At 58.5% G+C, this 21,632-nt stretch overlaps 1 protein-coding gene across 7 annotated transcripts in view; it reads left to right on the plus strand.

Moving 5' to 3' along the window:
- Positions 1–1,487: 1,487 nt before the first annotated feature.
- Positions 1,488–21,632, plus strand: part of Wnk2 (WNK lysine deficient protein kinase 2) — a 124,043-nt gene continuing 103,898 nt past the window's right edge. For 4 of the 7 annotated variants that reach the window (XM_026406924.2, XM_026406927.2, XM_026406928.2 and 1 more), the window contains exon 1: positions 2,251–2,953. In XM_026406924.2, the coding sequence (XP_026262709.1) occupies positions 2,258–2,953 (696 nt within the window). In that variant the 5' untranslated portion in view covers positions 2,251–2,257. Of the gene's footprint in view, positions 1,735–2,247; positions 2,954–21,632 lie in introns of those variants that run through there. The other 3 variants (XM_026406923.2, XM_026406926.2, XM_026406922.2) reach the window with 3 other exon arrangements.

Consider the following 21,632-nt stretch of genomic DNA (forward strand, 5'->3'; position numbering starts at 1 on the left):
CTCTACCTCTGCTGGAAGCTCCCACCCCTCCCTGGCCTGGGAGGTGTGGCTCAGATCACTGTCTCAGGGCTGCTCAGACCTGTAGAGCTGGCATCTGCTGATCTGCTTCCTGCTTGTGTGGGCTCTGTGCTCTTGCCTGTCCTGCAAGGTAGGTGTGGGATTAGATAACATAAATTAACAGGCATATGCCAAAGCCTAACCCAGTGCCAAGCACACCGAACCACCAGATCTCTGGAGGGAAAGTCCTGATGGGAGATGTTTGCCAATTTCCATAGTGTAAATACTTCCAGTATGGCGACTTTAGGCGACGGTGTGCATCTCGGAACTCAGAGCTGGGAAGACACTGAACATTGGCCTTCATAAAGTTGTTTCCAGTTGGAGCCAGCACCTGCTGCTAGCACCCAGCAGGGCCCAGGAAGTCCTGCTGTGCTGGGTGACAGTTGGATTGGAACATGCTTCCCTCTAATTGTGAATGTTTGGTATCTACTCTGCTGGCTTTTCTGTCACATGAGTTGCTTTGTGCCAAAGGCTCCAGGGCCAATAGGCCATGGTCATCCATCTCTAAATGGTTGTGCAGATCTGACCTGGTGCCACACCAGGGGGGTGGATACTGAGATGAGAATACTCTGACATCTCCCTTGCGCCCTGGTTTCCTCACCTGGAAGCGGGTGCAGTGACTGTGAGATACAGGTCTTGGAGGATTGGGTGAGGGTGAGGTGCTAGTTCAACCTGGTGCCTGGAGCAGTACTTAGAAATAAGTACAGTCTGGCCATAGTCTACCCCCTGCAGTGAGATTCAGAGATGCCCACAAGTGGGGCTTGCCTGTGGGAGTTGAGAGGAGTAAGTTGGAGGGAGAGATCATGCCCAGAAGAGGCGGTATTCTGCAGAGGTGAGAGATGAAGAGAACTTTGGGTCGAGGGATTTCTGAAAGTCTCTCCACGCCCCCAGGCACGGTATTCTAGCGCAGACTGGGTATTGGGAGCTCTGGAATTTAGAGTAGGTAGCTTCTACCTTCGGGCCCTCTGTTGCTCCATGATCACTGCTATCCGTCTCCCTGGGTGACAGGGAGACGCTTGTAGACGGTGTAAATATAGCAAGGACAGGAAGGACACTCTCATCCCTGACTGTGTTTAGCCCGGGCTTGGGCTCCTGAGGGTAGGGTACCCTGGTCCTCTTCCTAAATACCCATTTTGTCGGGATACAGGTTCCCAGGTCTGGTGCTCTGGCTATGGTACTGTGAGGCAAGGAGCCTGCTATCGCCTCCCAGGGAAAAATGGGGGCCCTGCATGGCCAACAGCCCTGCGGAGTGTTCTAAAGAGCTTCACAGGTCAGGAGTTGGCCTGGATGCGGCAGCCGCCGTGGAGGCAACAGGAGAGGTTCCGCAGGTGTCCGCGCGCGCCCGAAGCCAGGTGGGCGTGCCAGGCCCCGCCCCGCGCGCCAGCCGGGGGCGGGACGAGCGGACGCCCCGCCCTCCCCGCGCGCTGGGCCGGAGCCGGTGCGGGAGCGGAGGCGCGCTGAGCCGGCAGGAGCACGCGGGAGCGCGGTCCCGCAGTGGCCCGGCCCGAAGGGAGCAGCGCGCAGGAGCGGAGCAGCGCTACGACCCCCGCCTTAGCGCGGACCCCGCCCCAGCGCAGACCCGGCCCCCAGCGCGGACCCTGGCCCTGGAGCGCGGCCTCGCCCGCCTCGCCCTCTCTGGCCACCCGGCCGCGGGCATGGACGGCGCCCGCTCGCCCTGTGAGTGCCGAGCCCTCCCGCCCGCCGCCTTTGTGTGCGCGCCGCGCCGCCGCAGCCCCTTCCCCGCGCGCCCCTCCCGCGCCCCGGGCCCGCGTCCTTTGTGGAGCGGCCGCCTGGCCGGTGCCTCCCCCCGCCCCGGGCCTCCCTGTCCCCTTTGCAGCGTCCCCCTGGACAACCCAGCAGGCCCTCCTCCCGGGCCTGGGGGCTGGGTCCCTTTTCTCCGGCCTCTTGGTCCCTTTGCAGTCCCTCCGGGCCCTCAGGGACATCCAGCAGGTCCTCCCTCTCAGGGTCCCAGTGACAGCCCAGGACAGGCCTTCTCCGCAGCCCGGGGCTGAGCAGGGCACGTCCCCCCTTCCAATCCGGACCTCCCAGTGCAGTCTGCAGCCCCTCTCTCCGGAGCCCCCAGGGACAGCCCGGCAGGCCCCCTCCGAGGTCGGGGCTGGGCAGGGCGCGGGCCCCGGGGCGGCGCTGTCTCATCCCGTGGCTCGGGCAGGTGCGGCGGGACCGGCGCTCACGCTGGCCTATGTGTCCTTGGCCCGCAGAGATGGACCGCGATGGCGGCCGCCGAGACGCCCCCGGCGCGCTGATGGAGGCCGGGCGCGGCGCGGGGCCCGCGGGCATGGCGGAGCCGCGGGCTAGGGCGGCGCGGCCCGGGCCCCAGCGCTTCCTGCGGCGCAGCGTGGTAGAGTCGGACCAGGAGGAGCCGCCGGGCCTGGAGACCACCGAGGCACAGAGCGCACAGCCCCCGCAGCCCCTGCAGCGCCGGGTGCTTCTGCTCTGCAAGACGCGCCGCCTCATCGCAGAGCGCGCCCGTGGCCGCCCTGCCGCCCCCGCGCCCGCCGCGCCTGCAGCGCCTCCGGGCGCCCCGGGAACCCCCTCGGACCCCGGCCCGGAGCCTGCGGGCGCCCGTGAGCCCAGCCCGGACCCTGCTGCTGCGGCAACCCCGCAGGTCCCCGACGGCGGCCCGCGGGAGGAGGACGGGGCAGCGGCGAGGCAGGAGGACGCTGGAGCCACCGAGGCGAAGCCTGAGCCCGGGCGCGCACGGAAGGATGAACCGGAGGAGGAGGAGGACGACGAGGACGATCTCAAGGCCGTGGCCACCTCTTTGGACGGCCGCTTTCTTAAGTTTGACATCGAGCTGGGCCGGGGCTCCTTCAAGACAGTCTACAAGGGTCTGGACACCGAGACCTGGGTGGAGGTGGCCTGGTGCGAACTGCAGGTGAGGGCTCGCTGCCCGCAGGTGGGCTGTGTGAGAATGCGTCCTTGGGCGCGTCCTTGCTCCTGAGCTGGCCTTCGGCAGCCCTGAGGATGGCGGGGGCTGCCGAGTGTGTCACCTTCTGTGTGGGTGGCCTGTGTGGACAGCACACAAGAGGCCGATCTGTGTCTGTGCTGACTGGGGCTTGTCAGCCCACTTGATGGCAGAGGTCAATGTTGGGCTTTGTACTGTGTGTGTCCATGCTGTGGGGGGCGTTAGGGAGGGGGCACTTGGGGGCTGTGTACCTTGAAGAGCCCTCCTAACCCACTTCACTGATCCAATAGAGCCTAGAGGCTGTGTGAGGGCGTCAAGACCTCTCAAAGGGTAGTTTGGAGCCTTTCAACTGCCCTTAAATTAGTAGCTTCCTGTGTCCTGGAAGGTGTAGGTGCCTCAGCCTACAGGCTATCTGCAGGACTTCCTCTGACCCAGGGATCTGTGACCCAGGGAGGGTGCCTGGTGCTGTCCTGGGACCTGCTGAGCAAGCTTTGGAAGCCCTGTGCATAGCCTCTAGGTGCTCCCAGGGCTCCATCTATTCACCAGTTGGATGTGTGAGAGCCCTTAAATCCAAGTCATGCAAAATGCCAGTGGGTTTTTTTCCTTCCCTTCTTTTTTCTTGGATGCAAAGGCTCTGGGCATGCAAATTTCTTAACCTTGCCCTCACGTTCGCTGTGTCAGCCCAGGCCCTGGAAGATTATATAAAAGGCAACCCTAGGCCAGCCTTGGAAGAGGAGGCAGCTCCTGTCACAGGGGGTGTTTACAGGCCCTCCCTCTTTGGGAGGGGGCAGCTGTCAGGCAGAGGCCGGCCTGGGAGAGAGAGCGCTGGCTGGAGGTGTAAGCTTACCCCACTGGCCTGTAAAGTTAGCTGGCCTTCCAGGCTGACGCAGGCTGGGCGAGCCAGGGCAAGCTGGGTGCCAGGGCCGCAGGCCACACTGCAGGATGCCTGCATTTTTGGCCCAGAAATGGGATTCAGTTACTGTGTCCTCCAGCCCCTGCAGGGTGACCTGCCGGGGTGTGCAAGCCAGGCTCATTTGGTGGGTGTTGACCTGTCGTGAGCCCTTCCCCCAAGACGAAGGGCTCCAAGGTCTTGCCTCTCCTCCTGGTTCTGTGTGGCTTGGTGTGATAGGGGTCTGTGGTGTCCTTCAGGGTCCTTCAGGAGGGGCTGAGGAGATCCTCTCTCCTCCCACCTGCACCACAGATTCTAAGCCTTGCCAGAAGGTGGACTTGGGGGCAAGAGATGGCCTTGATGGAATAGAATGGACATGTGGGTGGGGTCCTGGGGTGTGCGCACCCTGTGTTCCTGCTACCTAGGTGAGAGGCAGAGGGGAGGGAGGATCCAGGAAGGGGAAGTGAGGATTCTTGGTTCTGGAGCCTGGTAGGAGCTTTGGCTCCCCACCTCCCTGCTCTGGCTAGATGACCAGCATGGCTCTCGGAACACGCACTGGTGCTGTGGCCTCAGAATGCCACTGCGGGCGGAGGGCAGAGGAGTGCTGCAGCAGGCTGGATGTGAGTTAGACCTCGGCAGCCTGAGCCTGCTGATCTGGCTGAGGCAGTGCAGGAGCCTATGACTCTGGGAGCTTGTTAATTCTCCTTCCCTTTAAGGAAAGGCCGTCCATCCGTTCAGTCGCTGGGTCTGCCTGTGGTGAGCAGGGCCGCGGGGTGGGGCTTGGCCTCCATCCAGGGGTCTTTTCTCCTTGGCTCTAGATAGGAGTGGAAAGGTTGGGGGTGGTTTCTGGACTAGAGAGTGCTGTTCCTTGCCCTGGGGTTACTGGGCACCCCCTCCCAGTTGGTGGGGAAGCTGTCCCCACACTCCCCCAACAAGAGGTGCCTCTCCTGTTCACCCAGGCCGAGGTACATGCCGGGAGGCCACTCCCCTCTGCCGGGACTGATCTGGGAGGGTTTTCTCTGGCAGAGTTCTGAACCAACTCAGAAGAGCCCCTTTATTGAGAACCTCTGTGTGACAGGTTTAGCCTGGGACTTCCTCATCACAAATCATGAGGTCATGGGGTCATGGAGTAACCTCCTGAGGCCGCCCAAGAGGAGTTGGCAAGGGGCCTTTTGGGACCAGGGAAGAAGGACATGAGCCTGGAGTGGAGGATGGAACCCACCCAGGGTCCCCTGTGTGTGGTGACTGGGCTGTGGGGCAGGGCTGAGTGGGGTGATGGAGGCAGCAGGGGCTCTACACGGAAGAAGCCCCTGTGTCAGGACGGGGACTAGGGCAGGGGCGCTGGAGTCCTTGAGAGAGGGTCACTCCTGGCCTCACCAACCAACAGTGCAGAGGGCCTGCCTGGCTGGTGGAGGGCGACAGGTGGCCACTCTTGCTAGCCAGGTTGGCTTTGTGCCAGGGGTGGGTGCCTTCTCGTTGCACAGTGTGGTGAGGTTCATTTTGCCTCCTGGTCCCCAGTGTTTCTGGGTACTGGGAGAGGGGCCTCCTGGGAGTCCAGGTTTGCACGGTGGAGGGACAGTCTGTCAGAGTGTTGCCTTCAGTCAGGGGGGCCTTGTGGTCTCTGGGTCTCTGTCCCTCTCTTCTGGCCCAGAGTGCCTCTGCGGGCAGTGGCCTCCTCCCTTTGGGTATGCCGGAGTCTGCCTGGTGGCCGTTTCCTTTTCATGACCTGGTTGGGCTGGGGTCTTCTGGGCCCCTTTCCCCCCCCACTGGAGACTGGAGAGGTGCATTGCTTGCTGACTTTGTCCAGGGTTCCCTGCTACGGGGCAGAAATGTCCCTATCTTGGACCTAGCGAGTAGCTTAGAGGACATCTGATTTCCTCCCATGACTCGGTGTTGAAAGAAGTTTGCAGGGAGAACTGTGTGTGCTTATCTCACCTCCAAGGGCAAGATGCCGCACCTGAACTCTCTAGAGGGCCAAAGCCGAAACTGGAACTGTTATTATGGTCGTGGTTGTTATTGGTGTGGGGAGTAAGCCATTTAAAAAATAGCTTTTGAGTAAACTTCTGGTTTTGGCACCAAAGCGTGTTACAGTGACCATGAAGGAAGTGAAAATACCGTCAGACTCCCATCTCCTTCCCACACCCCTTCTCTTTCCTGGGACTATCCCATGTGGCCTTGGCCCTCTTTGGCCAGCTCTGGTCCTGTATAGACCCCTTTCCCATCAGACAGCCTGCCAGGCAGCCTGCCAGGCAGCTTAGGACTCCCCTGTTGGCTCTGGGCATGGCTACCTGGCTGCTGGGGTCCCACCTGGGCATTGCTCAGCCTCCATCGAGGCTCACCTCTGTGGTGTGGGAGACACGTGCCTGGCAGGGCAAAGTCACAGCACAGGGATGACAGTGCCTAGAAGGGGGTGGCACTGAGGGGCTCCTGGCGTGTTGTGGCCACAGAGCGGTGATAGGGAACCCGGTGCATCCCCATGGCTGCCTCTTGGGGTGCCTTGTGTTGGTGAGCCTGTTGACTTTCCTGTCTTCCTTAACTCTTGACTACATGGGTGACCGAGCTGACACTGTCCCATGTGACTTAGAAATCCCTCTTCCCTTGTTGGCCATGGGTCCTGGGAAAACGCCCCGGCCACTGTCCAGAACCTGTTGAGGTGGCCTGCTGACTTTTCCTGGCCCTGCCTGCTTCTGCTCTGTCCCTCGGGGACCCTGGGGAAGGGGCGGAAGGGGACCCTGTCCGTGTCCTCTACTTTCAGGAGATGCAGGGTCTCAGACCCTTTGAAACCCTGCCTTCCACAGAAAGCCACTGTGCCCTGTTGGTCTGGGACCTGTGTTCCCTAGATGGTGACCGGGGCCCCATGCCAGGTTCGGGGATCTGTCTGCCTTGTGGAGACCTTCACTTCTGACTCTCAGCTCAGCACTGGCTGGGCTCTTGCAGAGCAGGGCCTAAAGAAAATGGGGGGCTGGGGCGTCCAGTTCTGCCCTGCTTCAGCCTTGCCAGCTGGAGAATCCGATAGAGAGGTCCCTGGGCCACCCCACCATGAGAGGGGTCCTCCTGCTGCACTGTGAGGTGGTGATGGCCATCTCAAGAGCCTGGATGCCTTGCATTGGTGGCCTTGTGTGGGGGGCCCGACTGCTGCCTGGCCTGCCTTCACCCCCACCCTACTGATGCCCGGAGGGGTGGGGACAGGGATGGGGGGCACGAGGAAGCAGTGGGGTTCCTCACAGAGACCAGACTCTCTGCCAGGGCTCAGGCCGATTGGACCGGTGGTCACCTGCCTGTGTGTGTGTGAGACTTCCTGTTGCTTCCTTCTGTTGAGGGAGCTGGGGTTTGGCGTGAGCTGGGTGGCAGCGCCGAGTCTGTGTTCTTGGGTGAGATGTTTCACGCTTCACCCTGACCGAGGTTTTGTTTTGATTGTCAAGAAAGGCCAAAGGTGCTGGGTGTCCTTAGGCCTGTGGAGATGGCTGTCCTGCCATAGAAATGTGGGCACCCCAGCACTCAAGGTCCCCTCCTCCCCCTGAGTGGTGTCATGAGGTGTGTGTGGTCAGCAATGACCACGAGCCGCCTAAGCTGTGGCTGCCATCATGGGTGGGGGGGGGCAGAAGAGGGTGCGGCACTGTGGCTTGTCCCCTGTTGCAAGCCATTTCTGGGCAGTTGGACATGTGCTTTTGAGGTGTCCTCAGAGGCCCTGGCCTTCAGAGGTGCCCAGCTGAGCCTGGTTTAGGGCCAGGTTGTTGTGTGACTCAGAGTAAGCCGCCTTGCCCTTCTGAGCCCTGAGAGAGAGGCCAGGATGGTCTCCCACGTGAGGGGCAAACCTGCCTACGCTGCTGGTTTTTCCTGCTGTCCCTTAGCAATGTCTTCTCAGCTCTGTGACCTGTGAGGAAGCCTGAGAGGACAATCAAATATGCCTCCTGCAGCACCGGCACCACAACTGTCTGTGACGGTAGAGGTGGCCGTCTCCGTAGTCTCTCTGCATGCCCTGCTGAGCACCCGCGGGGGCTGGGGCAGGTGGATGTCGCACCCTTGATCTTTCTTACAAGAAGTGGGCACAGTGGCCATGAGATAAAACTGAGGCCTGGGTCACCTTGATGCGGTCATAAGGATGCCAGCCAGGCAAGGCAGGGACTGACTACAAACCAGCTCACGGAAAGGGGCCCAGGAGGCTTGGGGACCTGTTAGGGCCGCACGAGGCCCAGGCGGTGTGTGACTGTTGCTTCATTCTGTCGAGGGAGCCGGGACTTGGCGCTAGCTGGATGGCTAAACAGCCCTCGGGGGCGAAGGACCTGGGCTAGGTGATGGCTGTGTCAGCCTCAGGCTCCTGGAGTAAGAGTTGGCCGGGGATGCTCCCAGTCACTTGGTCACCTGGAAGGTTGGACCGTTCCTGAGGCTCTCGTCCCCTAACTTGCTTCATTGTTTCGAGGGGTAGCTCTAAGGTGGGGCCAGGCTCTGTGGATGTGGGGCCATCTCTCTGCTAGCTAGAGGTGACATCAGAGGAAGGGGCAGGGTTCGGTGCAGGCTGGTGACCCTGAGCTCCAGACCTGGGAGCGCTATCGAGGACAGGACAGATCATGACCCAGAACACAAGACGAGTAGATGTGAGACCATATTAGCAGATCTGGTGGATACCATGGTGGGGGGAGTGCAAGGTACTTAGGAAAAGGCCCTGAGGAGGGAGGAGCGAGCCACTGAACAGGGAGGCAGAGAACAGACGTGCAAAGGACCTGAGGTTAGAGCCATTTCAGCACAGAGGAGAGCTCAGCCGGTATCAGCCATACAGGGAGACCTGTAGGTGTGGCCAGGACTTGGTTTCTTTGGGGGTGGGAGCCATACTGGGGGCTTCTGAGAGAAGGGGTGGGGTGAGAACAGACTGAGGTTTTGACAGGGTTCCTTGGCTGATGTGGGGACAGGTGGGGGACAAAGGTGGGGCAGAGGGCCAGCCAGCAGGCAAGGCAAAGGGTTCTACCTGCAGAGTGGGGCTGGGGTGGGGAGCAGGGTCAGATTCTGGGTGTGTTTGAAGGAGGAGAGCCGAGGATTTGCTGCAGGTTGGAACTGAAGGTGGGAGTTGGGGTAACAGCAGAGCTTTGGGCTGGCGGGGTGCGGCCGCTGTCCTCTGAGAAGGAGGTGGGAAGTGGATTTGGGGGAGGGTCAGGTCTTGGCTCAGAACGACTTGACTTCAACTTGACCATCCTGTAGGCAGCGGAGGTGGTCCTCGTGGGGAGCAGGCTCTCTTAGGCAGAACCGATCTTTGGGGGTCTGGGTAGTCAGCTCAGGAGCAAGACTGAACCCCAGAGGAGGGTGGGCCTCAAGTCAGGCCAGGAGACAGGGGCCAGTTGCCGAAGCCCTGCCCGGAGTGGCTGTCATGAGGTTGGAGGGAGCGCCGTGAAGGGCCGCCTGGGCTTGTCCTGAGCCTGCCACTCAACCTTCCAGAAAGCCTGGATTTGCTGAGAGTGTGGCTCTTCTGCCCCGTGGGTGTCTCTTGGGGCTTGTGGCTTGAGCCTGGCTTCAGGCCACCGCTGGAAGAAGCCCAAGGTGACGGCACGGGGCTCTGTGTTACTGCTGTGGCGGAGGAGAACTTGACCCGGTCCAGCAGAGTTCTGGGCTGTGTGTCTGGTCTCCTTTGCAGTCTACGTTGGTTGAGCGATTGTGGTGGGATGCGGGGCACTGGAGCCCCACAGCTGGACCAGGAAACTCCACCAAAGATCCTGGCCACGGGGTCCCTGTACAAGCTAGCGTTCCTGGGGAGAAGGTGTGCCCTGGTACAGCATGGGAAGTGCCTGCCTTTCTGAGCCTTGGTTTACTCCTGTGTGCAGGGGGATGGTGCTAGCTGACCCTTATGGCCACAGGACAGATGAGAGAAGCATCATCCAGAGCGTACCCTCTTCTCACCTCCTGAAAAAGGCCCTGATGAGATGTGTAGTGGAGAGCAAGCCGGTTGAACCTGGTGGGGCTGGTTGTGCCCCTGCCCTTGTGTGATGCAAGGGGCAGCCGAGCCTGAGGCACCTGGGCTGCCTTTGTCTTACCATTTGAGCTGCAGATAAGGAAAAGTGTGTGAACGGCATTTTTGAAAAGCAAGTCAGGATCTGCCTCTGACCATGGAGAATCTAGAACTATGAGTTGGGGGAACCCTGTCTGGGTAGAGAAGCCCTGAGAGGAGAGGATGGTGAAGTTTCGAAGTGTGGCAACTGGAAGGTTGTTGAACTAGATCCAGTGGTGAATACCTGTAATCCCACCTACTCAGGAGACTGAGGCAGGAGGATCAAGAGTTAGAGGCTAGCCTCAGGAACTCAGTGAGACCTTGTCTCAAAATATAACAGGTTGGGATGTAGCTCAGTGGTACAAAAAAAAAAAAAAAAAGAAGATTGTTGTAAGTTTTCCTGTGCTTCCAAGAGTTTTCCCATCCAGTTCTATTCCTGGAGGACCGAATTCTAAGAATTTCTTTAAGTATTTGATTACTACCTCTAATTTAAGTTAGCTTCCATTAAATATATCCTAGAATTTTTTGGAAAAGACTAAAAGTGTTCAGTGTGGTATTGGAGGAAGGGTGGATGGATAGATCAATGGAACAGAATAGAGAGCCCAGAAATAGATCCACACAGGGAAAACCAAGTGGTCTTTGATCAAGGAGCAAAGATATTTCAATGGAGCAAAGATAGTCTTTTCTTTTTCTGGTACCAGGGATTGAACCCAGGGGCACTGCACCACCGAGCCACATAACAGCTCTTTTTTATTTTGAGACAGGGTCTCGCTGAGTTGCTAAAGGCCTCACTAAGTTGCTGAGGCTGGCTTTGAACTTGTGATCCTCCTGCCTTAGCCTCCCGAGCTGCTGGGATTACAGGTGTGCACCACCGTGCCCAGCAACATAGTGTTTTTCAACAAGGGGTCAATTGGACATCTGTATGCAAAATACCAAATCTGGTGCTGGGCATGTACTAAGCAGTAAAGCACTCACCTAGCATGTACAAGGTTCTGGATTCAGTCCCCAGTACCAGGAAAAAACAATTTAGACAGAGACCTTACCTTCTTCACAAAATTAACTTAAAATTGAGCACACACCTAAGTGTGAAATTCAAAGCTGTAGAGCTTCTAGAAGATAATGTAGGAGAAAATCTAGGTGACCTTGGGTTTGGCGATGATTATTTTAGAGACAACACCAGAGGCACAGTCCATGAAAGGAATGATTGGACTTCATTAAAATTAAAAAAAAACACTGATCTGTGAAAGACACTGTTAAGAGAATGAGAAGACCGGTCCCAGACTGGGAGAAAATATTTGCAGAGGGCACGTCTGAAAAGGGATCCTTCCAAAACACACAAAGAACTTTTGAAACTCAACAATAAGAAAACAAACAACCAGATTTTAAAAAGTAGGCCAAAAATGTGAACAGACACCTCACCAAAGATGATATCCAGATGGCCAATAAGCATATGAAAAGATGCTTAATATCATATGTCAACAGGGAAAGGCAAATTAAAGCCACAGTGAGATACTGCTAGACCTCTAGTAGAACGGTCCAGCTCCAGAACTCTGACATCACCAAACGCTGGTGACAATGTGGAGCCAATGAACCCTCCTTCATGCATGATGGGAATTCAAAATGGCACAGCCACTTTGGAAGACTAGCAGTTTCTTACAATATAAAACATATCCTTACCAAACAACCCAGCAATCTCTTTCCTTGGTATTTACTCAAACATGAAACATTGAAAACATGTCCACACAAAAACCTACACACGGATGTTTATAGCAGCTTTATTCATAATTGTCAAAACTTAGAAGCAACCAAGATGCCCTTCAGAAGACGCATGGGTAAATAAACTGTGGTACATCCAGACAATGGAATGCTACATAGCACTAAAAAAAAGAATGGCGTTATCAAGCCATGGAGAGACCTGGAGGAATCTTCTATGCGGATGCCTAAGTCAGAGAAGTCAGTCTGGAAAGCCTGTGTGCTGTATGATGGCAGCGATCTGACGTGCTACAAGGGGTGAAGCCACCGAGGCAGTAAGGACCAACAGTTGCCGGAGGTCAGGGAGGACAGGGATAAAGAGGTGGAGCACCCGGGATTTTTAAGGCAGTAAAACTATTCTGTGTGATGGAATAGTGGCAGCTACATGTCATTTCCATTTGTTCAAACCCACAGACTCTCTAACCCCGAGAGTAAACTTTGGACTTCAGTGAATAATGAAGTATCTATTTTGGCTCATTGATTGTAATAAACTTACCACATCAAGGCAAGCTGTTAGCAGTAGGAGAGCCTGTGTGGGTGTGTGGGAGTGCAGGGAACTCTGTACTGTCTGCACAACCCTCCCGGAAACCTAGAACTTCTCTGTAAAGGAGTGAATTGATTTTTAAAAAGGAGTACAACTATGTGAAAGAAGTTAAGTTTGCAAACACTGGGAAAAAAAAGTCACCTATAATTCATGAGTACAGTTACTTTTTTTTTGGTACTAGGGATTGAACTCAGGGGCACTTGACCACTAAGCCACATCCCCAGCCCTATTTTGTATTTTATTTAGAGACAGGGTCTCACTTGAGTTGCTTAGTGCCTCACTGTTGATAAGGCTGGCTTTGAACTTTCGATCCTCCTGCCTCAGCCTCCAGAGCTGCTGGGATGACAGGCATGGGCCACTGTACCTGGCTGAATACAGATGCTTTTATTTTTCATATTATATTCTGTTCTTGTTCACATATATCTTTATATATATATATTTTTTTAAACAATGCAGCTGCAATGTCAGCTTTTAAAAATTGATTTTTTTTACTTGTTTCTAGATCATCTTTTAAAGCTGTTGGCTAGTGGCGGGGGGGGCCAAGGATTCTGGGTTGGCTCCTGGTTTTTGACCTACAATTCTGGCCCCATGAGTTCTTTCTTTTTCAGAGAGGCCAGCCCTGCCCTGCTCTCAGGGAGGTGGGGGCAGAGCTGGACAGAGCCTTCTGGTCATGGGGAGGTGGTCCTGGGTCAAGGGCAACCTGAGCATGTGCTTCCAGGGCCTCTGAGTCGAGGGTCTTTGTGTCCTCATGGAAATGCTGGGGGGCCCATGTAGATGGCCCCTCCCACCCACCTCCCTGAGCACCTGGGCAGCCGGCCATGAGAGTGTTCAGGGTGCATTGTATCCAGGATGATTCTAGAGATTAAAGATGTGGACAGGAGCACTGTTCAGACGTGAGTGAGGCAGGCCAGCAGGGTGGAGATGGGGCTCAGGACACTGGCCAAGGGGCTCGGTGACCTGAGTCGCAGTGAGTTTGCCCGGGGCTGCTCTGTGTGGGGCCCCAGGGGCCTCTTGGAGGGAGGTCCAGGCTTGGAGCCCAGACCTGTAGGACACCCAGGTGCAGCCGGGACATCCACTGGCCAAGGGCAGGAAGGGAAGGGGGGAAGTTCTGGTCTGCTGAGGACTTTCTTGGGCTCTGAGCTCATGTCTGAGCCCATTGGTCCTTAGAATTCTGTTTCCAGTGAAGAGAGAGGAGACCCAGAGGGCAGCTCTCGTCCAAGGCAGAATCGCGGCTCATGCCACCTCGTGCGTGCCCTTTCTCCTGCTGCGTCCCACGAGTGTTCAAGGGTGCAGAAAGGGCGGCTGTAACTAGATGGGCTTGAGGAGCTTGGACGAGGCACCCCGCCCACTGCAGACTTCGCAGAGTCTTTAAAACGCCCCTGTGTTGGGAAGCTCTGCGGGCGGGCGGCTGGGAGATAAGGGTCCCCACATCTTCTCTTCTTTGCACGGGTGTCTTGTGAGATCAGAGTGGGCTCTGAGGAGGGGTGTGACTGTGGGGAATTGCTGGCGGCGAAGATATTCCTGCTGTTTCTCGGCACCACTGCAAGAAACGGGGCCTCCCGAATCATGGGTGACGGTGCCGTTGGCAGTGCTCAGAGCGACACAGGGACGGTTTGCTCTGGAGCCCCCACCTGTCTCAGGCCAGAAGCGGCTCTGGAGGGACCATCCTCTCTCCAGTGTCCTTGCTCCCCTGGTTCTTTTGTGCTTGCTCATGGTGGATGGGCTGAGAACAGTCTCCGCTGTGAGCCAGTCGTGCTGAGCAGTGCCAACTTTTCCCTAGAAACTGAAATCTGGAGATGGCAGCCAGTTGAGGGCCCTCTAGGCAGCTTAGCAGTGTCAGGAGGGACATGGCATTTTCTCTGTCTCTTAAACTCTCCTCAGATGTCTTGGCAGTTGGTTGCCACCTAGTTACAAGAGGGCTGCCACAGCTCCAGGCTTGTAAACACTTTGAAGGCAGGAAGCAAGTGAGGAGGTGGTTAGGTCGGGGCCTAGTCGAGTCTCTTTCTCAAATGACTCTGTCCATATTTTAATCTATAAAATATTTATCTATGATCCTATTTGATTTCTCTGGTTAGAACTGGATCCTATGGCCTCTCTAGCTGCAGGGGTATCTAGAAAAGGCTTGGTTGGTGTCGCTGGCTTTGATCTCTTCCCTGGGGCTGGGCAGCGTGGATTCCGGTTGGCCAGGAGGGAGTGGCAGGTTGTGTGGTAGGGAGGTGCCTGCCGTCTGTCTTGGTTAATTCCTCCCTCCAGACTCAGCGGGTGCCTGTGAGCGAGGGCGCCTCCTCTGCCCGGGCTCATCCTGCACCCCAGCACGCCTGGGTACTCCTCCCTGCCCACACCCTGACCCCCAGGCACCTACAGTCCTTTCCTTCTTGTGTGGGCTGCTCCCAGCTCGCCACCTGCCACCCCAGCCCGCTGTCACAGCTTTCTCTGCCTTGCCACCGTGCAGGCTTCTTTGCCTGCCACCATTTACTCTGACAAACTTGAACCAACGGAGCCGTTGGAGTCGCCGTCGTATTTCACAACATCTCCTCTACGGCTGCATCTCTGTGTCCGGGTTTTTTTCTGACCTAGTTTTGGTTCCCCCTGAATACTTCAGCAGGCGTCTCCCGACAGGAACGAGGACACGTCCCAGCAGAGCCAGGACACAGCCTCGCGCTTGGGTTTTGGCTGGACAGATCCGATTGCGTGTTGTCTGGTGTGTGGACCATGCTTCCCAGTGGGGCTCTTCCTGCTTTTCCCTGTTGGGATTTAAGAAATAACCAGGGGTTCTGTGTTGGGTCTGCTTGTCGTGTCTCTATTCACCCAGTGCTTGTTTTCCCACCTGTTGGCATTGTGTCTGGAGGGCTCAGGGTCTCATAGAGACCCCCATCTGGTCTGCATGGAGCCACTTCATGCATTTCTGGTGCTGGTGCTGTGCCTGCAGGTCGCAGAGGCAGACAGGCCTCTCCTGCAGGGGACCAGAGTGCTGCGATTGCAGAAGTAACCATGCCGAGCCCCCTTTGTGCACTGGGGGCAGGTCTCTTCCCGGGGTGGGGAGGAGTCCTGCCATTTTCCCCTTTCTGAGGCAGAAACAGGAACAGGGAAACCAGGACGTCAGAGCGGGGACCTGCTCCAGCACAGGGCCATGGCCAGCCCGAGGAGGCTGACCTCAGGCCCTGGCTGTATGGGCTCGGGCCTCAGCTTTGTCTGAAGCGGAATCATTAGTGCTGCCAGGACACCATGTCCTGGGGTGCTCTGAGCAGCTGGCTGGAGGACACTGCCCAGGAGACCATCTGCCACCTGTCCACCGGCTCTGGGTGGGGCCCTTGTGGCTTCCTCAGGCCTCACCGGGTGCCTGTCTCCCAGGGCAGGGCTGTGTGTGGGGTCTGGTTGTCCACCCACCTGCCAGTTCTGGGCCTGCTCCAGGGAGGAGGGGTGCCCCGTGTGGGGTTTCACAGGGGCAGAGGGTGTGGCTACCGTTGGAGGGGCTGTCCCTAGGGAGTGATGGGACGGACACCAGGTGGAACTGTCCAGAAGCTCTCCTCCGACACGGCAGTTTCCGCGCTGGTCGAAGCCCTTCTTGTCTGATTTGGATGTCCTTGGGTCGTTTTTCACAGCTGTGGCATCTTTGCTAATGTGTGTGGGGAAGGTAAATGGTGCCAACCACCCTAGGGTCCTCCCTCCCCTTACCCCATCCTGCCCAGCTTCTTGAGGCCTGGGCACTGAGCTGGGCAGCATGGGCAGAGGCCCACCAGGTTGTGAGTCGGGTCAGCCCCGCCTGCCATCCCCTTATGGTGGGTTTGAGGTAGACCAAGACCTAGCTCAGCTCCGCCTGGCTCCCTTTCAGCTGGACATAGACCTTTGCACCCTCTTGGCTGGGCCTGTGGCTTGCTGCCCTTATGTGGTCCTGAGACTCATTCTCCACTGGGTGCAGCTTCTGAGCTTGGCTGTTCCAGGGCCACCCAGACCTCCCAGAAGGTGGTGGCCAAAGCCTGGAGTCTTGGGGGAGGTGCCCTGGCTACTCTGAGGGTCCCAGGGCTGAGCTCTGATGCTTCCCGCATCCTCTGGTCTGGACCGGAGACCTCCCTGCAAGTATCAGCCAGGGTCAGTGACTACAGACGCTCCCCAACCCCCACAGACCCCCGCATGGTCAGCAGGGCTCATACCCCTGGTGGCCAAGCGGTGCCCTGGGCTGCCTTCTTGAGTCCTCACATCGGGAAACCCTCTGGCCAGGTCAGCCAGAGCCAGGCTGCTGACTTCTGCCCGGAGAAGTCCAGGGAGTTTCTTCTCTTAAAAGGAGACGTTTGAACTGGGGAGTGAACTTGGCTCTTTTGAAAGAAATGGAGAAAGTCGATGTTGGGGGAGAGTGAGGAGGCAGCCCCTGCACACAAGGGTTTCAGAGTCCCCTCCTCCCGAGGCCTTTGTCGCCCAGTGACGGACCTAACCTGGTTATCCCTGGGCGAGAGTCCCCTGCCTCTGACCTTCACAGGCAACCAAAGCCAGAAGAAGGACGTTGTGCACAGTGACTGCCTCCTCCCAGGCCTGGAGGAGGCTGGGGTGCCTCCCGTGCCCACTGTGAGCACCCGAGTGCGCGGGTGGCGTGTTCAGACACGGGAGGCAGGGTCCTAGCACCACCTCTCTTTCTGCTGGCTGGGCAGTGTCCCATGTGCAGGGCAGCCCCAGCTGGTGTGCTGTCCCTGAGTGCATGGCAGGGGCTGCATGGGGGCCTCTGCTTGTCTCTGACCCCCAGGAGTGGAGACGATGCTGTACCCAGAGGTGGTCTCACTTGGGTCAGTAAAGATGGTGGGAGGGGCCATGACGCACACCCCAACGGCTTGTTCTGGGGTCTGCATGCTGCCCAGTCATGCTTGCTGGCTGCTGTGTCCAGAGTTGAGGTCCAGGGTGGGTCTGCCTGATGGCTGCCTGTACCCTGTCCCACCTGACTTAATAATGGCCATTCAAGTTCCATAGGAACACAAATGGCGGACCTGGGGTGGTAGCATGTGGCATTAGGGTGCAGTGGCTGTGCCTTTGCCATTTGTAAAAAGAGGCACAAAGTGAATCCGCCGAGCTGGCCGCATTTAGGAGGAGGGTGGGATGGGGTCGAGGGAAAAGAGTGGAACGCGGAGACCAATAGCTCAAAGAGAATGCAGCAGAGCCGAGGAAGGAGAAGCAGAGAATCAGGCTTTCAAGCAGAAAGGACCAGGCGATAATCTCTGGAAGCTTAGGAAGATAAGATGCCACAATGACAGAAGGGTCATTCTGCCTTCCCCTCTCTGGATCCTCAGGGACAGTCCCTGTGCGTGCAGCCCCTCCCCCACCTGTGGACCCCGTGCTCCTCGGGATGCTGTTTGCTGCCCACAGAGACCCTGAGCAGCAGCCTGTTCGTGGATGAGCCTGCCCTAGCATTCCCTGGGGGAGGTGGGTGGCCACTGTCCTGGTCCTCCACTGCCCAAGGCCCTGCCCGCCAGCCCAGGGGCTGGGCCCGCACTGCAAGTTCTCTCGAGAGGCAGCATGGAGGATGGGCCGGCATGTGCTGGCCCAGAGCCCCTGGGAGCAGGGCCAGGGTCTCTACCCAGCCGCGCTGGCTGCTAGCCCTGGGCACTGGGTCCAGACACCCAGGACTTGAACCCCGGGTGGGATGTGGTCGGAGGCCCCGGGGACGGTGACTTCCCCTGCAGGAAGCAGTCTGGCCTCTGGCCTGGGCCTCCCGGGCCTCCCAGAGCCTTGCAGGTGTTTGGGACCGGCTGTCTCACCTGTGCCTCCCTCCCCACGCCCTCGTCCTGGGAAGAGCCCGCTTGGCTCTGCTGGCTGAAATGACCTGTCAGCCTTGGTAAATATTTGATGACGGCAAGGATAGAAAGACAAAGGCATGCTCTGTTCTCCGAGGGGAGCGAGACGGAGATGGTGACATTGGAACGTTCCAGCCCTGCTGGCTGCTTCCCTGAGCAGTTTATGGAAGGTTTTCAGGAAGGCCCTCTGTGTCTCTCCCCTGCAGGCCACAGCACAGCCCCCCAGGCCTGGCAGGGCTGGGGGGTGGGGGGGTGCGGTTGCCAACTCCCCACTTGGAGACCGGGTGGGAAGTGCCCCAGGTCACTGTGGGGTCTTGCCCTCTGACTCCACCTACCACATACTCTGGGCTCTGGGGGCGTGGGGGATAAGGAGTGATCTGGGTGTGGCACCGTCCCCTCATAGTCCAAGGGCCCAGGGCTCAGCTGCACTGTGGGCCTCTGGTGGGCTTGGATGTCACGGGCAGCGCACGCCCCTGGGCCTTGTCCCGTGGCCTGACCCCAGCCTCCGGCCGTGCTGTGTGTGAGGGCTCCCTGCTGGCCTCTGCTGGGCGCTGTGCACACATGTGTGGGTGTGTCCCTTGGCTCTTCTGCCAGGGAACCGGTCTGCCCTGACGGTGTTTCCGTGGGAAAGAGGAGCCCTTTGATGGGGACTTGGGGGAAGCACCTGTCCTGTGGGCCTGGGGACACCTTCTGCTGGGAAGGGATTGGAACTCCTGGGGGCCTGAGGGCACCACACGGGGAGGGCTGGGCCTTTGCGTGGCCTGTCACCCCGTGGGTGTGGGAGGCGCTGGGTGGGCCTCCTGGCAGAAGCTGGATCAGGAGGGTGGATGGTGGCTGCAGCTGGCCAGTCCTCCCGTTGCCCGTGAGGTTGGCAGGCAGCTTTTCCCAGGGCTTGGGGACACCGAGGCCTGTGTGGGCCATGCTTGCTATGGCTGGCTGTCCTCATGGGGGTCCTGGAGGGTCCCCCTGGGTGGACATTGTTGGGGCTGGGAAGAAGGGCTGTCCAGGGTCTGTGTCCACATGGGCAGTGCAGGGTGGGGGCTGTGGTATGCATGGCCAGCTGTGCCCCTCCTGGAGGGGCCTGGCCCAGGGCCTCCTGGGGATCAGAGGCCCTTCCTGGGGGCTGTGGTCTGACTGAGTCTGGAGCCTGGGTGTCCTGTGCTGAGGGGCCCTGGTGGGCCCAGGGTTTGGCCCAGGGGGTAGTGCACTGTTCAGGATTGTGGGTGGACAGGGACTGCATGGGCAGGTGGCCTGGGGAGGCAGCGAATGTGGTGACCCTGGAGGATGCTGGGGAGGTGGGGCTGGCTGGAGGGAGGTGCTGGGGGAGGATTCTCTCTTTCAGTGAAAAGCAAATTAAAGCGGAGGCACCTCCTGGCTGTCAGCTGGCCCTAGAGGAGGGTGGGAGGGGAAGGAGTTGGCCAGGAGAGGGTCTGGTGGGGGTGGGGGAGAGGGAGCCCGATCAAGGAAGCAGCCACGTCCTGGTCCCCAGAACCTGTGGACATGACATCATATGCAGTGAAAGGGACTCTGCAGATGGACTGAGGGTCTTGATATGGGAGGTCGTCCTGGATACTGTGGGGCCTGGTCTCCTCGGCAGAGTCCACACAAGTGGGAGATGGGGGGCGGCCAGGGTCTGGAGGAGGTGTGACTGTGGAAGAGGGAGCAAAGGGTTGTCAGACTCCGCTCCTCTGGAAGGTGGAAAGGGCTGGGAACAGCTTCTCTCCAGCCCCCGGGGTCATCCCCTCTGCTGACCCTCGGCTTCGCCAGGTGAGACCAGCCTCACCCTCTGGCCTCCACAGTGGGAGAGTAAGTGTGTGTGGTTGTAAGCCCAGTTTGTGGTGGTCTGTTCCTGAAGCTGGGGGACGTTAGCGCAGCCTGGATGCTGTCCCTGCTGGCCAGCACCGCAGGCCAGTGGACAGAGCCTAGCCCAGGGCTGGATGCCTGGCAGAGTGGGAGTGTTTGGAGGGTGTTCTGAGCAGGACCCGGAGCCATGTGGGACATTCTTGGGAGGGAGTGTCGGAGGATGGCCGACTGCTGTGGGGGATGTTCCACTGAGTGCTGGAGAGGCCAGCAGAGAAGGCAGAACCTCACTCAGGGAGTGTTCCAACAGGCTTCCCAGTCAAGTGGGTAGTAGGGAGCCCTTGAAGGTTCTTGGGGGAGGGTATATGAAAGCAGTTTTAGGGACGTGTCGCTGTGTACAAGGTCCTGAGAGGCAGAGGGCGGGAGCCCATTCCTCCTTCCCCACAGCTCATACTCGGGTCCTGTAGGGGAGGCAGACAGTCGTGGGCAGATGTCGAGGCCCTGCGGGCTGGAGGGCTGGTGGCACTACAAGCCCCAGGGCAAGAAGCTAACGCAGACCAGGTGTGAACTGGGCCAGGCTGGGGGTCAGTGAGTACAGGACTCAGGGCTCTGTGCAGGGAGTTCACATCAGAAATGTGCTGACCTCTGAGAAAGACCCTGCTTCTCTCCTGCCAGTGACCACAGATTTTACTGCTGAGCAAACTATCTCCACGGCTTTATCTGCTGATCACTTTCACCAATCCCTGGGAGAGGCACTGGAGGCCCGGAGGGCTGTGGGTCCTCCCTATCCCGGGGTCAAGCAGAGGGCCACTGTGTCCCCATAGTGTCAGCAGGGGGCCAGAGTCAGCCCCTGGTGGGGGAGGGGCGGCCATGGGGAAGAGTGGAGCCGGCCCGCCCGGCCTGCGGGTCCAAGGGCCGTGGGCCCAGGCTTGGCCTCAGACCCCCATTGCCTGGAGACGACCCCAAGGCCAGCCCACTCTTCTCTCCCATTCCAGCTGCTCCCCCTCCATCCACCTTGGCCCCCTTTCCACCTTTCCATTCCCCCAGTCCCTCTAGCTGTCCCCCTCACAGTCCCCCACCAGCTGACCGGCCCCCTCTCTGTCCGTCTCTGTGCCCTGTCTGGAGCCTGGTCTCCATAGCAACAGTTGCTGCTGTGGAAGCTGGCGCCCGCTGAGCCTCATCCCATGGGGAGGTATTTTTGGCACTGCTGAGGGTTTTATTTTATCGTTGGTGTTGACTTTTACTCTTTGAGTGGCACAGAGATGGGTCGGCGCTGGAGAAGACTCCTGTGGGGTCACCTGCTCCTGCGGGCCTTTCCCGCGGGACCTGTGAGTGCAGGGCCCCTCTGCACTCTTTTTGGACAGCAGGTCTTGGCTCCAGTTACCCTAGAGGCCCTGGGCAGCTCTAGAAATGGGTGTGACCAGGAGCACCCCAGGGCGGGGCGGGGATCTGAGACCCCATGCTGAGCCTCAGGCTGCAGTTTTGCAAGATTCTGCCCTTTGCTCATTTTACAGATAAGGAAGTGGCTGTGGCTAAGAGTGGGGCCACCAGGGCTTCTCTGATGCCTTCCCATCCCCTCCCAGGATCCCCTGGGCACCATCTGTGTTGGGGTCAGTATTCTTGGCCCAGCAGGGGCCCATTTCTCCCTGGTCAGGGCTGCCCCTTTAGCTCTTGGCGCTGCTGGGAGATTTGGTGGATGGACCGACAGCAGATGTGGGTGCCACATTCTGAGTCACCTTCAGTGACTGGGTGTATGTGGATCCAGGGCATGGGGAACTGCCTCCCTCCCCATTCTGGTCTGCGTAGGTGAGGACAGATGACCCCCTCCTTTTCTACCTTGAGACTCCAGGGATGAGCAACGGCCCTGCCCTGTGGCCCCTGTTGCCCCTAGTAGGCTGGTGGCCATGTGGCTG

Source organism: Urocitellus parryii, chromosome 13 (assembly GCF_045843805.1).
Source record: "Urocitellus parryii isolate mUroPar1 chromosome 13, mUroPar1.hap1, whole genome shotgun sequence".
Classification (NCBI taxonomy): domain Eukaryota; kingdom Metazoa; phylum Chordata; class Mammalia; order Rodentia; family Sciuridae; genus Urocitellus; species Urocitellus parryii.